This window comes from Bombina bombina, chromosome 10, assembly GCF_027579735.1.
Source record: "Bombina bombina isolate aBomBom1 chromosome 10, aBomBom1.pri, whole genome shotgun sequence".
Lineage (NCBI taxonomy): Eukaryota > Metazoa > Chordata > Amphibia > Anura > Bombinatoridae > Bombina > Bombina bombina.
In genome coordinates this window covers 177,206,559-177,225,378 of record NC_069508.1, presented here as the reverse complement: position 1 = coordinate 177,225,378, position 18,820 = coordinate 177,206,559, and the positions used below count along the sequence as shown (strand labels likewise).

Here is an 18,820-nt window from a genome sequence, read left to right as displayed (position 1 = left end):
TCTGATAGCATCTCCTTTACTCTGCTAACAGCTATGGTCCCTTCAGTAAGGACGTAAGATAGCGATTTTCCACATGGCTGGTCACATATAGTTTTGCTCTGTCTCACCATAGGTCTCAGACTGCTCTCCGTTGCGACCCCTTCACCAGCGGTATCTTGCAAAAGTGTGTTGTCAGCCAAAGCGGGTGGGTTTATTGCTGAGACATTAGATCCTTTGGTTGTTGCCAGACGTACATATTTAATGGGAGTCATCTTCTCTTGAGGCTGCATAGGGCTTCTCTGTATGCAGTTACACACCTCAGTTGTATCAGTACTTCCCCATGCTAGTTTCAGTTGTGTCACCATGAGGTTAAGACTATCCGACAACCACTTGTCTAAAGCAATCACCAAGGATTTTTCTGCAAGTTGCATTTTGTACATCACAGGGACGGGGAAATAACTCGTATAAGTTATTGGGAATGGGAAGTGTGCAGCATATACAGCTGTTCGTCCTGTGTCTGCAGGATAATGGGGAGGGCTAGCTGAAGGCTTAGGCCGCTAATAGGCCTCCGCTACGCACCACATCTATTTAGATCTTCCGGGCTGAAATCTGTAGATATAAGTATCTTTTCCTGTTCAGTTAATCTTGAGCTGTAAAATATTTTCAAAAAGTGCCTCAGATTGTAGGATTTTAGAGCAGTAAATAGCAGTTTTATCTACTCCTGTAGTCAGCCATAAAGAAAAGCAGCCATCTTGGTCACTGCTTCGACACGCCCCTCCCCCGGGTGTCCGGTATTTTTATGGGGCACAGCTGGCAACCCTAGTTCTAAGGACTAAAAAAAATTGTTGTGCCGCTCTGTGAAGTGTTTTATGAAATAGTTTAATGGCAAGTGAGTAGTAAATATCTATTTAGAGTAGCCAAATCCCCCCCAAATTGGACTAATAGTGAGAGGGTTTTGTCATTATTATGATCATCATATGTCAGTTGGGCAGACAAGGGACCACTCATTTGAAAGAGGAGCATTTCCTAAGACCCTTCTATGTACTGTGTGTGTGTATGAGGGGGTAGATGAGAGTGACATTGTTCCCATATGCAAATATTTCACACATGTGACCTTTCAATTGAAAAAGGGTCCCATTTCCCATTTCCGTGTTTCTATTTGGGGTTCCAGGTTATATTTCAAAGCCCTAAGCAGCCTAACGGTAATTTACTAGACAGGTAATTGCCATTTCAATCATGCTATATTAGGGACATAAGACTCTTTATTCTATGGGAGGTGTTCTTCAAATGGTGCCAGAGCCACAAGGCTGTAGCAGATGGTGTCCACCCCGCTAACACTGAGGAAGTACCTCTGCCAATGAGCATTTCCTTACTAGTGAGTTATATCACCGGAGGCTTTATTTTGTTAGCAGTTAGCACTCTCTGCAGTACAGGGACATACCTTTTGTGATGTTTAGCTTACGTCATTTGTTGTGGCCAGATAAGAACAGATGTAAATATATAAGTAGTATCTATGCTGTGCACTTACTGTGCATAATGTAGCAGCTATTGGCACTTCCACCTAGATGCAGGAATAGAAAAAGTTTGCAGTTAAATTACAGAAAAAGTAGGCAAAATAAAGTGTTTTTGTAATGTTTTGTGTTTGTTTTTTACTACACATAATTATTATTTTTTATTTATTTTTTTATTTAACTTCAGTTTTGTCTCTAAGTATCTCACTATGGAGATTTATCTATTAAATAGAAAATAAATAACACAGCTTGAGTCTTTTTCAGCTGGTGCCCTTTGCTCCCCCATCGATAGAAAAGGCTATTATTGAGCTGGCAATGAAGGGAATCCTGGCAGATTCAGCCTCAACCTTCCTGGATAACTTGTACGTTTATTTTTACTCTCGATCATAAATCTAATTAGGTTTTTATATCTAAATATGAACATAAGTTACTGTTTATTTTTTCAGCAAACATGACCTGGTGGATCCAAATTTGAAATCCCAGATTAATATGTATTTGCTTCCAAATTGGCTTAAGAGTTTACTGTCCATGATTGTGAAGCCAGTGGTAAGTGTTAATGATATTGTCTTCTTGTTCGTACCAGGCTATCATTTTATTATATATATATATGTGTGTATGTATATGTGTGTGTGTATGTATGTATATATATATATATATATATATATAAAATTGTGTTTTTTTTTTAATAGTATCCGAGGGTAGCAAAACTTGTGAAGAATTTAACTGGAGTAAGGTATGTGATTCTGTATATACATTAAATATAAATGTGCTGCACTAAGCTTTTATCTTCAGGTAATATCTGTTAATAATATAAAAACAATGCTGTCTATCATTAAGAGCGTTGCTTTCTCAATGTATAGTCCTTGTGTCTTCAGCACATCATCACAGGTCGGCATCTCTGGGAAGGGGAATCAGGGTGCTAAAGGATTATGTGATCCAAAACAAAACACATTTCAAACAGACATATTAAATTATGGGACATTGTAGTGCACAAATGACATGCTCTGATTGGTTAGGAACATTGTAGTGCACAAATGACATGCTCTGATTGGTTTGGAAAATTGTAGTGCACAAATGACATGCTCTAATTGGTTAGGGGCATTGTAGTACACAAATGACATGCTCTGATTTGTTAGGGGCATTGTAGTGCACAAATGACATGCTCTAATTGGTTAGGGACATTGTAGTGCACAAATGACATGCTCTGATTGGTTAGGGACATTGTAGTGCACAAATGACATGCTCTGATTGGTTAGGGACATTGTAGTGCACAAATGACATGCTCTGATTGGTTAGGGACATTGTAGTGCACAAATGACATGCTCTGATTGGTTAGGGGCATTGTAGTGCACAAATGACATGCTCTGATTGGTTAGGGACATTACATTTTTATACAACTCTCTGGTAAACCCCTGCAAAGTTGTTAAAAACATAGATAAATCCCACTTGGGAGCTTCAAACATCCCCACAACTAAAAACAGCCACTGCCGAGTGCCTCACTGGCTGCTCATCTCAGCAGGTCTATGTGGTTCTCAAGTAAGACTTTATGTAAACGCACAGTGTTTAACAGTGAGTAGGGGAAAAATAACCTGTTTTATTTAATGAGAGCATGTCATTTTTGCACCACAGGAAGTGCAGATTTATATAAACCGCTACCTAGAAATCTATTGGTATCTGGCTTAGAATAGGTTGATTCATTCAGCACAGGAACACACCGTGTAGATAAAACACTGTAATAGACTTGGGAGAATTAAATGTAAGGTGGAAAAGACAACACTTTTGAAAAAAAATGTCCCTTTTAGGATCACTTCCTATTGCACTAGATCTGTGATCTAAAGCAGCGTTCCGCGAGAAGATGTTGGTGGTCCTTGACACCATCAAGCAGGAATTAATCTCCTCTGATGGTGTCACCCCCGTCGCGCCGCAACTCCCTACAGTGCCTGGCTGGACATCAGTAAAAACCGATGGAGGAGGAGTTAAATTACAATCTGCCTATGCACGTTGCGTAGTACTGCGCAACTTGCTTAGCTAGATTGTATTTTTTTAACTCCTCCTGCCCCGCGCGCTGCTCAGAGGAAGATGCTTCCATTCTAAAGCCAGCAGAGGTTGGTACAGTCTTTGCTTAAAATAGTGGAATTAAAGAATATAAAAAAAAAGAAAAATCTTAAAAAAAAAAATCTCTCTTATATTTTCTTTTCTTACCTGTCTATTTGTAGTAGTTTTCCTAATTCCTTCAGATGGACTTACATCACAGTTTGTCTTCCTCCCCTCTATCTTCTTCTTTTTTTTTTTATTAAATAAAGAATGATGTTTAAAAGGACCACAAGACTTCTAAGTTACCTCCCCGGTTAGGAATTATTCAAAACTACTTCTGATCATGGACAGACATTGAAGTCATAAATTAGTTTATATCAGAAAGCTCTCAATATGTATGTGAGCTAACCATGACTGATTTTACTGGCAATTACTATAATACTGGTGGGATATGGCTGATCTGCTGGATGGCAATTACTGGAATTCAGGTGGAATGGCTTTGTGCGCGGGAAAATTGGCATGAAAAATAATATTTAATAATAATAAAAAAAAAAAATGGAGGGGAAGAAGACAAACAATGATGTAAGTTAAAGGGACAGTCAACCCAAATTTTCAAATATGTAATTCCTATAAAGTTGCTAACGATGTTTAGTTTGCACTGTAGCCTAATTCATTACCCATAATAGTTTATAAATATTTCCTACTTACTTGTTTCTTCTTTGCAGTTTAAAATGTCCGCCTGCCCCCTCCCATATTTCGTCATCAAGATCCTAAGGTTGTTCAGCCTCCAGCTCTATATCGGCTACTTCTCGTAAATCAATGCTCCTGATTTTTTGCGCATGCGCATTGCATTGCTAAAACTAGGGGGAAGAAACTCAAAATACTTTCTCAAGTTCTGACACTTTCACTCGCCTAACAGGGAGAGAGGATCAGCCTGTGCAGGATCTCATTTGTTATAGCGCAAAGCTGAGTATAAGAGGGGCACTTGTGTGTGTGCACTGCTTAGCCGGTGCAGGAGCTCATTTGTTATAGCGCAAAGCTGAGTATAAGATGGGCACTTGTGTGTGTGCACTGATCAGCCGGTGCAGGATCTCATTTGTTATAGCGCAAAGCTGAGTATAAGAGGGGCACTTGTGTGTGTGCACTGCTCAGCCGGTGCAGCATCTCATTTGTTATAGCGCAAAGCTGAGTATAAGAGGGGCACTTGTGTGTTTGCACTGCTCAGCCGGTGCAGGATCTCATTTGTTATAGCGCAAAGCTGAGTATAAGAAGGGGAATTGTGTGTGTGCACTGCTCAGCCTGTGCAGGAGCTCATTTGTTACAGCGCAAAGCTGAGTATAAGAGGGGCACTGGTGTGTGTGCACTGCTCAGCCGGTGCAGGAGCTCATTTGTTATAGCGCAAAGCTGAGTATAAGATGGGCACTTGTGTGTGTGCACTGATCAGCCGGTGCAGGATCTCATTTGTTATAGCGCAAAGCTGAGTATAAGAGGGGCACTTGTGTGTGTGCACTGCTCAGCCGGTGCAGGATCTCATTTGTTATAGTGCAAAGCTGAGTATAAGATGGGCACTTGTGTGTGTGCACTGATCAGCCGGTGCAGGATCTCATTTGTTATAGCGCAAAGCTGAGTATAAGAGGGGCACTTGTGTGTGTGCACTGCTCAGCCGGTGCAGGATCTCATTTGTTATAGCGCAAAGCTGAGTATAAGAGGGGCACTTGTGTGTTTGCACTGCTCAGCCGGTGCAGGATCTCATTTGTTATAGCGCAAAGCTGAGTATAAGAAGGGGAATTGTGTGTGTGCACTGCTCAGCCTGTGCAGGAGCTCATTTGTTACAGTGCAAAGCTGAGTATAAGAGGGGCACTGGTGTGTGTGCACTGCTCAGCCGGTGCAGGAGCTCATTTGTTATAGCGCAAAGCTGAGTATAAGAGGGGCACTTGTGTGTGTGCACTGCTCAGCCGGTGCAGGATCTCATTTGTTATAGCGCAAAGCTGAGTATAAGAGGGGCACTTGTGTGTGCGCACTGCTCAGCCGGTGTAGGATCTCATTTGTTATAGCGCAAAGCTGAGTATAAGAGGGGCACTTGTGTGTGTGCACTGATCAGCCGGTGCAGGAGCTCATTTGTTATAGTGCAAAGCTGAGTATAAGATGGGCACTGGTGTGTGTGCACTGCTCAGCCGGTGCAGGAGCTCATTTGTTATAGCGCAAAGCTGAGTATAAGATGGGCACTGGTGTGTGTGCACTGCTCAGCCGGGGCAGGAGCTCATTTGTTATAGCGCAAAGCTGTGTATAAGAAAATTGTTTATTTTGTATTTTTACACAAAAAAGATATTTCTCTGGTCTAGAAAATGTAAAAAGTGTTATGTTTTTTAGTGTTATATGTTTGTTGTTTTATAAAAAAGAAACATTTTTCTTGTATGGCTCAGCTAAGGCTGCTTACTACTGTAAAGAAAGAACAACACGGAAGGGGCGCCAATGGTGCAGATCAATGGAGGTTTCTGGAGGTGTACCAATATACTATGATAACAGGGTACTCACAATATATGAAGGCATTCAGTTATGCCAATAGGGGCGGGCTGGATTTTAGCAGCAATCCAGCTGGCTGAACGAGTAGGCAGCTCTCTATCGGTATCCAAACGGAGAGAAACTAGAGATGTGAGACAAGTAGAGACAATACAGGAAACAGTATATCTGAGAAACGCGTCGCATGTATTATGTATAAGATTCATTTTTAACACTGAGATGAGTGGTATTACTTTTTATACTTTTTAATAAATTTACTTTTTTATCAAATCCACTCCTAGTGTTATGTTTGACACTTCCTGTTGCTATGCTACTTTAGAGTACTAACACTCTGACACCCACCCATCCGTTATTCCACCTTGGAACAGCCAGCTGGATTGCTGTGAAATCCAGCCTGTCTCTATGGGCATAACTGATTGCCTTTACCAAATGTGAGTATCCTGTGCATATTGGGGTTTTGTTGTGCCTTATATCACCATTGATCTGCACCATTGGCGCCTCTATACTTTGTCTCACATCTCTGCTTACTACTGTACTTCGTTTGTCATGTTCCTTTATTTTGTTGCAAAACACATCACCAATTCTCCCCTGCCTGAAGGATTTCTAAGCTCTCTCTATTCCCTCAATTATCAAAAGAACACTGAGCCATACAAGAAAACTGTTTCTTTTTTATAAAACAACAAACATATAACACAAAAAACATAACACTGTTTACATTTTCTAGACCAGAGAAATATTTTTTTTGTGTAAAAATAAAAAATAAAACTATTACAGTTTCAAAACAAATGTGATGATAGCAATTGTTTACGGTAACATTATTCATTGCATTGTATACTGTATTTTCTGAACAGACATTCAAACGATGTATGCACTATAATGTATTGCTTCCACTGCAAAAATAAAACAAAGCAGACTTATGTTTTTTTCTTATTCACAGCTTTGCGCTATAACAAATGAGCTCCTGCACCGGCTGATCAGTGCGCACACACAAGTGCCCCTCTTATACTCAGCTTTGCGCTATAACAAATGAGATCCTGCACCGGCTGATCAGTGCACACACACAAATGCCCATCTTATACTCAGCTTTGCGCTATAACAAATGAGCTCCTGCACCGGCTGATCAGTGCACACACACAAATGCCCATCTTATACTCAGCTTTGCGCTATAACAAATGAGCTCCTGCACCGGCTGATCAGTGCACACACACAAATGCCCATCTTATACTCAGCTTTGCGCTATAACAAATGAGCTCCTGCACCGGCTGATCAGTGCGCACACACAAGTGCCCCTCTTATACTCAGCTTTGCGCTATAACAAATGAGATCCTGCACCGGCTGAGCAGTGCACACACACAAGTGCCCATCTTATACTCAGCTTTGCGCTATAACAAATGAGATCCTGCACCGGCTGATCCTCTCTCCCTGTTAGGCGAGTGAAAGTGTCAGAACTTGAGAAAGTATTTTGAGTTTCTTCCCCCTAGTTTTAGCAATGCAATGCGCATGCGCAAAAAATCAGGAGCGTGGATTTACGAGAAGTAGCCGATATAGAGCTGGAGGCTGAACAACCTTAGGATCTTGATGACGAAATATGGGAGGGGGCAGGCGGACATTTTAAACTGCAAAGAAGAAAAAAGTAAGTAGGAAATATTTATAAACTATTTAGGGTAATGAATTAGGCTACAGTGCAAACTAAACATCGTTAGCGACTTTATAGGAATTACATATTTGAAAATTTGGGTTGACTGTCCCTTTAATCTGAAGGAATTATGAAAACTACTACAAAGACAAGTAAAGGGAAGAAAATAAATAAAATATAAGATTTTTTTTTTTTTAAAGATTTTCTTTTTTTAATATACTTTTAATAACACTATTTTAAGCCAAGACTGTACCAACCTCTGCTGGCTTTAGTATGGAAGCAACTTCCTCTGAGCAGCGCACCGGGCAAGAGGAGTTAAAAGTACAATCTAGCTGCGCAAGATGCGCAGTACTACACAGCGTGAGTAGGGAGATTGTAATTTAACTCCTCCTCCGTCGGTTTTTACTGATGTCCAGCAAGGCACTGTAGGGAGTTGCGGCACAATGGGGGTGACACCATCAGAGGAGATTAATTCCTGCTTGATGGTGTCAAGGACCACCAACATCTTCTTGCGGACCTCCAGTATTCCACGGACCACTGGTTGGCGACCGCTGATCTAGTTAAATGTATTAACCCCTAAACCTAAGTCTAAACCTAACCCCCCCAACTGAAATATAATTACAATAACTCTAAATAAAATTACTATCATTAACTAAATTATTCCTATTTAAAACTAAATACTTACCTGTAAAATAAACCCTAAGATAGCTACAATATAACTAATAGTTGCATTGTAGCTATCTTAGGGTTTATTTTTATTTTACAGGCAACTTTGTATTTATTTTAACTGGGTACAATAGTTATTAAATAGTTATTAACTATTTAATAACTACCTAGTTAAAATAAAGACAAATTTACCTGTAAAATAAAACCTAACCTATGTTACAATAACACCTAACACTACACTATAATTAAATTAATTACCTAAACAAAATACAATTAATTACAATTTAAATAAATTATCTAAAGTACGAAAAAAACAAATTCTAAATTACAGAAAATAATAAAATAATTACAAGAATTTTAAACTAATTACACCTACTCTAATCCCCTAACAAAATAAAAAAGCCCCCCAAAATATAAAAAAGCCCTACCCTACACTAAATTACAAATAGCCCATTAAAGGGCCTTTTGCGGGGGCATTGCCCCAAAGTAATCAGCTCTTTTACCTGTAAATAAAAAAGTACAAATGCCCCCCCAACCTTAACCCACCACCCACACAACCAACCCTACTCTAAAACCCACCCAATCCCCCCTTAAAAAAACCTAACACTAACCCCTTGAAGATCACCCTACCTTGAGAAGTCTTCACCCAACCGGGCCGAAGTCCTCCACGAAGCCGGCAGAAGTGGTCCTCCAGACGGGCAGAAGTGGTCCTCCAGATGGGCAGAAGTCTTCATCCAGGCGGCATCTTCTATCTTCATCCATCTGGCGCGGAGCGGCTCCGTCTTCAAGACATCCGACGCTGAGCATCCTCTTCAAACAACGGCCGACTGATGAATGAAGGTTCCTTTAAATGACGTCATCCAAGATGGCGTCCCTTCAATTCCGATTGGCTGATAGAATTCTATCAGCGAATCGAAATTAAGGTAGAAAAAATCCTATTGGCTGATGCAATCAGCCAATAGGATTGAGCTCGCATTCTATTGGCTGATCCATACAGTTTTAAAGTGAGTAGTTGTAATGATTCTGTTGTCCGATGATAACGTCAAACAGAGATCTAAAAAAAAAACAATAGATCTCTTTTCAATGTTACTTGAAAAGGTCAGTCCCATATTATTAGAATTAAGAGATGTAACAAAAGATTCTGCAGACAAAATATCACCCTTCCATAAAAACAACAGATCATCTATGTATCTGCCATAGAAGACCAGGTTCGCCCGGTATGCCGAGTTGTAAATATATAATTCCTCGAATGAGCCCATAAAGAGGTTGGCAAAACTTGGGGCGAACCTGGTCCCCATGGCAGTACCCTTGAGTTGCAAATAGTATTCATCTTGGAAAACAAAATAATTGTGTTGTAAAATAAATGCAATGAATTGTAAAAATTCCTTCTGTAGATCTGGAATGTAGAAATCATCAGCCAGGTATCTAGAGATAGGTTGAATCCCCCATTGGTCTTGTATATTAGAATACAAAGAATGTACATCGCACGAGATCCACACATAATCATCATGTGTAGTGATGTTCTCCAATTTGTAGATCAAGTCTGGAGAGTCTTTTATATATGAATCTAGTGTGAGCAAATATCGCTGTAAATAGAAATCTACTTATGCTGACATATTGTCGGTTAAACTGCCAATCCCGGCAATAATAGGTCTGCCGGGGGGGCATTTTGCATTCTTATGCACCTTAGGAAGGTGATAATAAAACGCACAATTAGGTTTGACAGGAATTAGATAATCTCTCTCTGCTTTTGTTAGAATGCCTTCTTGGTACCCAAAATTAACCATCCCTACAAGTACTTTGAGATATTTATCTGAAGTCTACTCTCTTTGAGGGTTGACTTTCGCCCTCTCTTGCCACGTCTTCGTGAGCTCTTTTTCCTCTCTGGTGTGGTATGTTTGTTACTAAGGGCTCTAGAAATTCCGCAATCTTCGGTTGATGGTACCTTGGTTTGGGGCGCCTGTCTAAGAAAGACTTTATCTACAATCACATCATCATCTCTACAAGATTCTACATTCAAAGATGTAGACGGTGTGTTATAAGATTGTTCATCAGACCTAGATCTCATTTGAGTGATGGATGGGGGGCCATGATTAGGAGAATTGTAATTGGAGTTTTGACGTGAAGTCAGTATCTGATTGGGTTTGTGACCACTCAATGTATCATTATGAGAAAAATGATTAGATCTCTGGTTATGAGTATTAAAACTATGGTTTGTATTTGAATAATTATTATAGTTGGATCTATGTACATATTTAGTCTGAGGCCGAGGGGCATATTGTTGTTCATATCTGGGAGTATAATGCTGTTCATATCTTGGAGCAGAAAAGTCATCATTCCTAATTGGTCTATCTTCTCTTAAGACCTCATATCTATTTGACTGTCCATATCTATTATAGTCATTATTATGATTTTCTTTTGGAGTAGTAGCATATGTTTGATTCTTAGAAGGATTTTTGTTAGTATTATTGAAGCTATCCTTGTGTGGGTAATGATTATATTGATTATTACCAGAATGGTAGTCAGATCTATCTCTCTGATAGGCAGAGCGGTAATCAGATCTATCTCTCTGGTATCCATTTGTGTTGGGCCTGGAGGGGGATATCAATTATTATGGAAATGTTCTTTCCTTTCATAATTATTCTGTTGGTTATGATGACCACGACTAGAATAATTTTTGGAATGTTTTTTAGTCACCAAAACCTAATCTTGTGTGTTGTCCAAAACCCTATATTTTTTATTTTTATTTTTCACCATTTATTTGATTTTATTTATATTTCATTTCTTGGCGCCTCTTATTGGATATCTGTCTGCATTTCAGTTGCTGGCAGTATATCCGTTTGATTATATACGGGTTTTAGAGTAGTGTTGGTTGTGTGGGTGGTGGGTTTTAATGTTGAGGGGGGTATTTGTACTTTTTTTACAGGTAAAAGAGCTGATTACTTTGGGGCAATGCCCCGCAAAAGGCCCTTTTAAGGGCTATTTGTAATTTAGTGTAGGGTAGGGCTCTTTTTTATTTTGGGGGGCTTTTTTATTTTGTTAGGGGGATTAGAGTAGGTGTAATTAGTTTAAAATTCTTTTATTATTTTCTGTAATTTAGTGCTTGTTTGTTTTCGTATTTTAGATAATTAATTTATTTAAATTGTAATTAATTGTATTTAGTTTAGGTAATTAATTTAATTATAGTGTAGTGTTAGGTGTAATTGTAACTTAGGTTAGGTTTTATTTTACAGGTAAATTTGTCTTTATTTTAACTAGGTAGTTATTAAATAGTTAATAATTATCTAATAACTATTGTATCTAGTTAAAATAAATACAAAGTTGCCAGTAAAATAAAAATAAACCCTAAGATAGATACAATGTAACTATTAGTTATATTACAGCAAGCTTAGGGTTTATTGTACAGGTAAGTATTTATTTAGTTTTAAATGGGAATAATTTAGTTAAAGGGACACTGTACCCAAATTTTTTCTTTTGTAATTCAGAAAGAGCATGCAATTTTAAGCAACTTTCTAATTTACTCCTATTATCAATTTTTCTTTGTTCTCTTGCTATCATTATTTGAAAAAGAAGGCATCTAAGCTTTTTTTTGGTTTCAGTACTCTGGACAGCACTTTTTTATTGGTGGATGAATTTATCCACCAATCAGCAAGGACAACCCAGGTTGTTCACCAAAAATGGGCCGGCATCTAAACTTACATTCTTGCATTTCAAATAAAGATACCAAGAGAATGAAGAAAATGTGATAATAGGAGTAAATTAGAAAGTTGCTTAAAATGTCATGCTCAATCTGAATCATGAAAGAAATTTTTTGGGTACAGTGTCCCTTTAATGATAGTAATTTTATTTAGATTTATTAAAATTATATTTCTGTTAGGGGGGGTTAGGTTTAGGGTTAGACTTAGGTTTAGGGGTTAATACATTTTATATAGTGGCGGCGACGTGGGGGCGGCAGATTAGGGATTAATAATATTTAACTAGTGTTTGCGATGCGGGAGTGCAGAGGTTTAGGGATTAATATCTTTATTATAGTGGCGGCGATGTCCGGTTCGGCAGATTAGGGGTTGAAATATTTATTTCTTTTACAAGATACGATGAGTCCACGGATTTCATCCTTACTTGTGGGATATCACCTCCTGGTCAGCAGGAGGAGGCAAAGAGCACCACAGCAGAGCTGTATATATATAGCTCCTCCCTTCCCTCCCACTCCAGTCATTCTCTTTGCCTGTGTTAGTTAGATAGGAGATGGCAAAGTGAGATGTTAGTAAAGATTCTTCAATCAAGTGTTTATTATTTTTAAAGTGGTGCTGCTGAGTACTACTTTGTGCTGGGGTGTAGCCTAGACCAGATCAGTCTCTTCAGTAAGTGCAAACTTTATTATTTCTGGAGATGTACACTATCTCAGAAGAAAGTGAGCACTGTTTTGCTGGCAACACATACAAGATAGGACTCTTTACGTGACAGGAGAGTCAGATTGGAGCTGTACCGTGTTATACAGACACTGGACTGAGACAGTAAGGCTGGACAAACAATGTTCTGTTGCTCCCGGTGGTCTGGACATTAAGTATGCAGACCGGGAGAGGACTAACTTTTGTTTTTGTATATTAGACAGTGTTTGTGCTACCTGACTTCCGGTAGCAGACTTGTCTCCTATTTGCTTTGTTTTTGAATCCACTCGCAAAACAAGCTGTTAGTATATCTCCCGGTGCCTGATCTATAGGATCTTAATGGCGACCGGGAGCTTGAGCTCTGTGACGCCCACGGTGGGCGGAGTCAGGTTTGCGCCGTTTTTTGGCTCAATTGTTTGATATCATGGCACAGTCAATCAAGTTGCCATGAGTTGGAGTCCTATCACGCCCACGAGGGGCGGAGTTACTTTGGCGCTGTTTTAGGCTGCTTGGGAGTGTATCTCTGGGCACTGTTTAGGGTGCTGGGAGATGGAGTCCATTACGCCCACGAGGGGCGGAGCTACGTCACTATTGAGCTCTACACTTCCGTTATGATCGAAGGGTAGAGTTTTTCATATGTTTAGTGATGGGTCAGAAGGTGCTGTGAGCACTGTGTTACAGTCAGATTGGAGCAATTTTAAAGTGTGATAAGTCAATTGCAGTATCTGATAAGTTGTAATTTGGAGTGGGCTTTGTATTGTATATTAATGTAGCAAACACTCACAAAGGAAAAAATAAGGTGGCTTTTAACATTTAAAGGGACAGTGACGTTCCTTTTATTTGTAATTTCTAACTATAATTCCTGTTGGTTTGTTCAATTCATTCTCAATATGATTTGGAGCAGAACAGGAGTACATAAAATGTGAAGTTACTTTCGAATTTTAAAGAGACAGTAACGTCTTTTCATGTGTTTATTTTTGTTGTAATACTCCTTCTAAAGCGATGGCTATTAGGAGTCTGGTGACACTGGTCAACCCATGTCACAATTTCTTCCTATATTGTCCAAAATAACTTTGTGTCCCACAGGCGGTGCTCTGCGGTTCCTTACAAGGCCATTTCTTTAGTGTTCATATCAATGCACAACGGAAATAAGAGTATATTTACAGCAATATAAATAGTCTTATTGGATTATTTCTGCACAACAGAAATTAGACGCTCTTTTAAAAATTCAAAGAGACGGTAACGCTTTTTTCTGTGTAAATTTATTGCACGAATTACGGCTGTTTATTTGTTAATTCGTCCTTTGTAATGTAGGATGGTACAAATCTCACAAATATGGGTTACTTTAAGTTTTTAGGTGACATGACCGGACAGATAGGTCAGCATGATAAGGCACTGTGGCTGATCTCTGTAGCAAACCAAGAGTTGCAGATTTGATCCCTGGCGAAGTCCACTCAACCTCTCATTCTTTCAAGGTCGATAGACATGAGCAGCGCCTTGAGACCCTTACGGGTAATTAGCCGCGCTTTACAAGTACCCTATACATACATATATACAATCAAATTTATTGTTCTATGTACATTATAATAAATGACTCCTTTTGTTAGTTCATCTTTTGTGACTGAAGATGACTCAAACACACACAAGAATAGAGTTACTTTTCAGATTCAAGGATCTCTATCGTTTCAAAGTTTCCCATAGTCGTATCAGCTAGGCTGGACGACATTCCTTAGGGGGAAGGAGTAGTTTATACTTTCTTCTGTTAAGTGTGATCAGTCCACGGGTCATCATTACTTCTGGGATATTACTCCTCCCCAACAGGAAGTGCAAGAGGATTCACCCAGCAGAGCTGCATATAGCTCCTCCCCTCTACGTCACTCCCAGTCATTCTCTTGCACCCAACGACTAGATAGGATGTGTGAGAGGACTATGGTGATTATACTTAGTTTTATATCTTCAATCAAAAGTTTGTTATTTTAAAATAGCACCGGAGTGTGTTATTACCTCTCTGGCAGAGTTTGAAGAAGAATCTACCAGAGTTTTGCTATGATTTTAGCCGGAGTAGTTAAGATCATATTGCTGTTCTCGGCCATCTGAGGAGTGAGGTAAACTTCAGATCAGGGGACAGCGGGCAGATGAATCTGCATAGAGGTATGTAGCAGTTTTTATTTTCTGACAATGGAATTGATGAGAAAATCCTGCCATACCGATATAATGTCATGTATGTATACTTTACACTTCAGTATTCTGGGGAATGGTACTTCACTAGAATTACACTGTAAGAAATACATAAAGCTGTTTAATAACTAGAGATTATGTTTAACGTTTTTGCTGGAATGTAAAATCGTTTTCATTTGCTGAGGTACTGTGTGAATAAATGTTTGGGCACTATTTTTCCACTTGGCAGTTGCTTAATCTGTTTTTCTGACAGTTTCTGTTCTCCCTCACTGCTGTGTGTGAGGGGGAGGGGCCGTTTTTTGGCGCTTTTTCTATGCATCAAATATTTCAGTCAGCAACTCATTGTATTCCCTGCATGATCCGGTTCATCTCTACAGAGCTCAGGGGTCTTCAAAACTTATTTTGAGGGAGGTAATTTCTCTCAGCAGAGCTGTGAGAATTATAGTTTGACTGAGATAAAAAACGTTTATTCTGTAATTTGTTTCCTGCTTTCAGAATTTGTTATCTTTGCTAATGGGATTAAACCTTTGCTAAAGTTGTGTTGTTTACAAGGATTGAGGCTATAACTGTTTCAATTTATTAATTTTCAACTGTCATAGATCTTCTGTGCTTCTTAAAGGCACAGTACATTTTAATATTATTCTAATTGAATTGTATTTCCAAGTTGCAAGTTTATTTCCTAGTGTGTTAAACATGTCTGATTCAGAGGATGATACCTGTGTCATTTGTTGCAATGCCAAAGTGGAGCCCAATAGAAATTTATGTACTAACTGTATTGATGCTACTTTAAATAAAAGTCAATCTGTACAAATTGAACAAATTTCACCAAACAACGAGGGGAGAGTTATGCCGACTAACTCGCCTCACGTGTCAGTACCTACATCTCCCGCTCAGAGGGAGGTGCGTGATATTGTAGCGCCGAGTACATCTGGGCGGCCATTACAAATCACATTACAGGATATGGCTACTGTTATGACTGAGGTTTTGGCTAAATTACCAGAACTAAGAGGTAAGCGTGATCACTCTGGGGTGAGAACAGAGTGCGCTGATAATATTAGGGCCATGTCAGACACTGCGTCACAGGTGGCAGAACATGAGGACGGAGAACTTCATTCTGTGGGTGACGGTTCTGATCCAAACAGACTGGATTCAGATATTTCAAATTTTAAATTTAAACTGGAAAACCTCCGTGTATTACTAGGGGAGGTGTTAGCGGCTCTGAATGATTGTAACACAGTTGCAATACCAGAGAAAATGTGTAGGTTGGATAAATATTTTGCGGTACCGACGAGTAGTGAGGTTTTTCCTATACCTAAGAGACTTACTGAAATTGTTACTAAGGAGTGGGATAGACCCGGTGTGCCGTTCTCACCCCCTCCGATATTTAGAAAAATGTTTCCAATAGACGCCACCACAAGGGACTTATGGCAAACGGTCCCTAAGGTGGAGGGAGCAGTTTCTACCTTAGCTAAGCGTACCACTATCCCGGTGGAGGATAGCTGTGCTTTTTCAGATCCAATGGATAAAAAGTTAGAGGGTTACCTTAAGAAAATGTTTGTTCAACAAGGTTTTATATTGCAACCCCTTGCATGCATTGCGCCGAACACGGCTGCAGCGGCATTCTGGATTGAGTCTCTGGAAGAGAACATTGGTTCAGCTACTCTGGACGACATTACGGACAGGCTTAGAGTCCTTAAACTAGCTAATTCATTCATTTCGGAGGCCGTAGTACATCTTACTAAACTTACGGCGAAGAATTCAGGATTCGCCATTCAGGCACGCAGGGCGCTGTGGCTAAAATCCTGGTCAGCTGATGTTACTTCTAAGTCTAAATTGCTTAATATACCTTTCAAAGGGCAGACCTTATTCGGGCCCGGGTTGAAAGAAATTATCGCTGACATTACAGGAGGTAAAGGCCATGCCCTGCCTCAGGACAAAGCCAAAGCCAAGACTAGACAGTCTAATTTTCGTTCCTTTCGTAATTTCAAAGCAGGAGCAGCATCAACTTCCTCTGCACCAAAACAGGAAGGAGCTGTTGCTCGCTACAGACAAGGCTGGAAACCTAACCAGTCCTGGAACAAGGGCAAGCAGACTAGGAAACCTGCTGCTGCCCCTAAAACAGCATGAATTGAGGGCCCCCGATCCGGGATCGGATCTAGTGGGGGGCAGACTTTCTCTCTTCGCCCAGGCTTGGGCAAGAGATGTTCAGGATCCCTGGGCGCTAGAGATAATATCTCAGGGATACCTTCTGGACTTCAAATACTCTCCTCCAAGAGAGAGATTTCATCTGTCAAGATTGTCAACAATCCAGACAAAGAAAGAGGCGTTTCTACGCTGCGTACAAGAGCTCTTGTTAATGGGAGTAATCCATCCAGTTCCACGATCGGAACAGGGACAGGGGTTTTACTCAAATCTGTTTGTGGTTCCCAAAAAAGAGGGAACTTTCAGACCAATCCTGGACTTAAAGATCCTAAACAAATTCCTAAGAGTTCCATCGTTCAAGATGGAGACTATTCGGACAATTTTACCTATGATCCAAGAGGGTCAATACATGACCACTGTAGATTTAAAAGATGCTTACCTTCACATACCGATTCACAAAGATCATTATCGGTACCTAAGGTTTGCCTTCCTAGACAGGCATTACCAGTTTGTGGCTCTTCCATTCGGATTGGCTACAGCTCCAAGAATCTTCACAAAGGTTCTGGGTGCTCTTCTGGCGGTACTAAGACCGCGGGGAATCTCGGTAGCTCCATACCTAGACGACATTCTGATACAAGCTTCAAGCTTTCAAACTGCCAAGTCTCATACAGAGTTAGTGCTGGCATTTCTAAGGTCACATGGATGGAAGGTGAACGAAAAGAAAAGTTCACTCGTTCCACTCACAAGAGTTCCCTTCCTGGGGACTCTTATAGATTCTGTAGAAATGAAGATTTACCTGACAGAGGACAGGCTAACAAGACTTCAAAGTGCTTGCCGCACCCTTCATTCCATTCAACACCCGTCAGTGGCTCAATGCATGGAGGTAATCGGCTTAATGGTAGCGGCAATGGACATAGTACCCTTTGCACGCTTACACCTCAGACCACTGCAACTGTGCATGCTAAGTCAGTGGAATGGGGATTACTCAGACTTATCCCCTTCTCTGAATCTGGATCAAGAGACCAGAAATTCTCTTCTATGGTGGCTTTCTCGGCCACATCTGTCCAGGGGGATGCCATTCAGCAGACCAGACTGGACAATTGTAACAACAGACGCCAGCCTTCTAGGTTGGGGTGCCGTCTGGAATTCTCTGAAGGCTCAGGGACAATGGAGTCAGGAGGAGAGTCTCCTGCCAATAAACATTCTGGAATTGAGAGCAGTTCTCAATGCCCTCCTGGCTTGGCCCCAGTTGACAACTCGGGGGTTCATCAGGTTTCAGTCGGACAACATCACGACTGTAGCTTACATCAACCATCAGGGAGGGACAAGAAGCTCCCTAGCTATGATGGAAGTATCAAAGATAATTTGCTGGGCAGAGTCTCACTCTTGCCACCTGTCAGCAATCCACATCCCGGGAGTGGAGAACTGGGAGGCGGATTTCTTAAGTCGTCAGACTTTTCATCCGGGGGAGTGGGAACTTCATCCGGAGGTCTTTGCCCAAATACTTCGACGTTGGGGCAAACCAGAGATAGATCTCATGGCGTCTCGACAGAACGCCAAGCTTCCTCGTTACGGGTCCAGATCCAGGGATCCAGGAGCAGTCCTGATAGATGCTCTGACAGCACCTTGGGACTTCAGGATGGCTTACGTGTTTCCACCCTTCCGTTGCTTCCTCGATTGATTGCCAGAATCAAACAAGAGAGAGCATCAGTGATTCTAATAGCACCTGCGTGGCCACGCAGGACTTGGTATGCAGACCTGGTGGA

General features: G+C 40.4%; 1 protein-coding gene across 4 annotated transcripts in view; it reads left to right on the top strand.

Moving 5' to 3' along the window:
- Window positions 1–18,820, top strand: part of LOC128641014 (vitamin D3 hydroxylase-associated protein) — a 241,528-nt gene that overhangs the window by 144,496 nt on the left and 78,212 nt on the right. For all 4 annotated transcript variants that reach the window (XR_008399423.1, XM_053693534.1, XM_053693533.1 and 1 more), the window contains 3 exons: window positions 1,755–1,852; window positions 1,937–2,036; window positions 2,180–2,223. Coding sequence is in view for 3 of the 4 variants with exons in the window: in XM_053693534.1 (XP_053549509.1) it covers window positions 1,755–1,852; window positions 1,937–2,036; window positions 2,180–2,223 (242 nt within the window). In the remaining variant the exon portion in view is untranslated. The remainder of the gene's footprint in view (window positions 1–1,754; window positions 1,853–1,936; window positions 2,037–2,179; window positions 2,224–18,820) is intronic.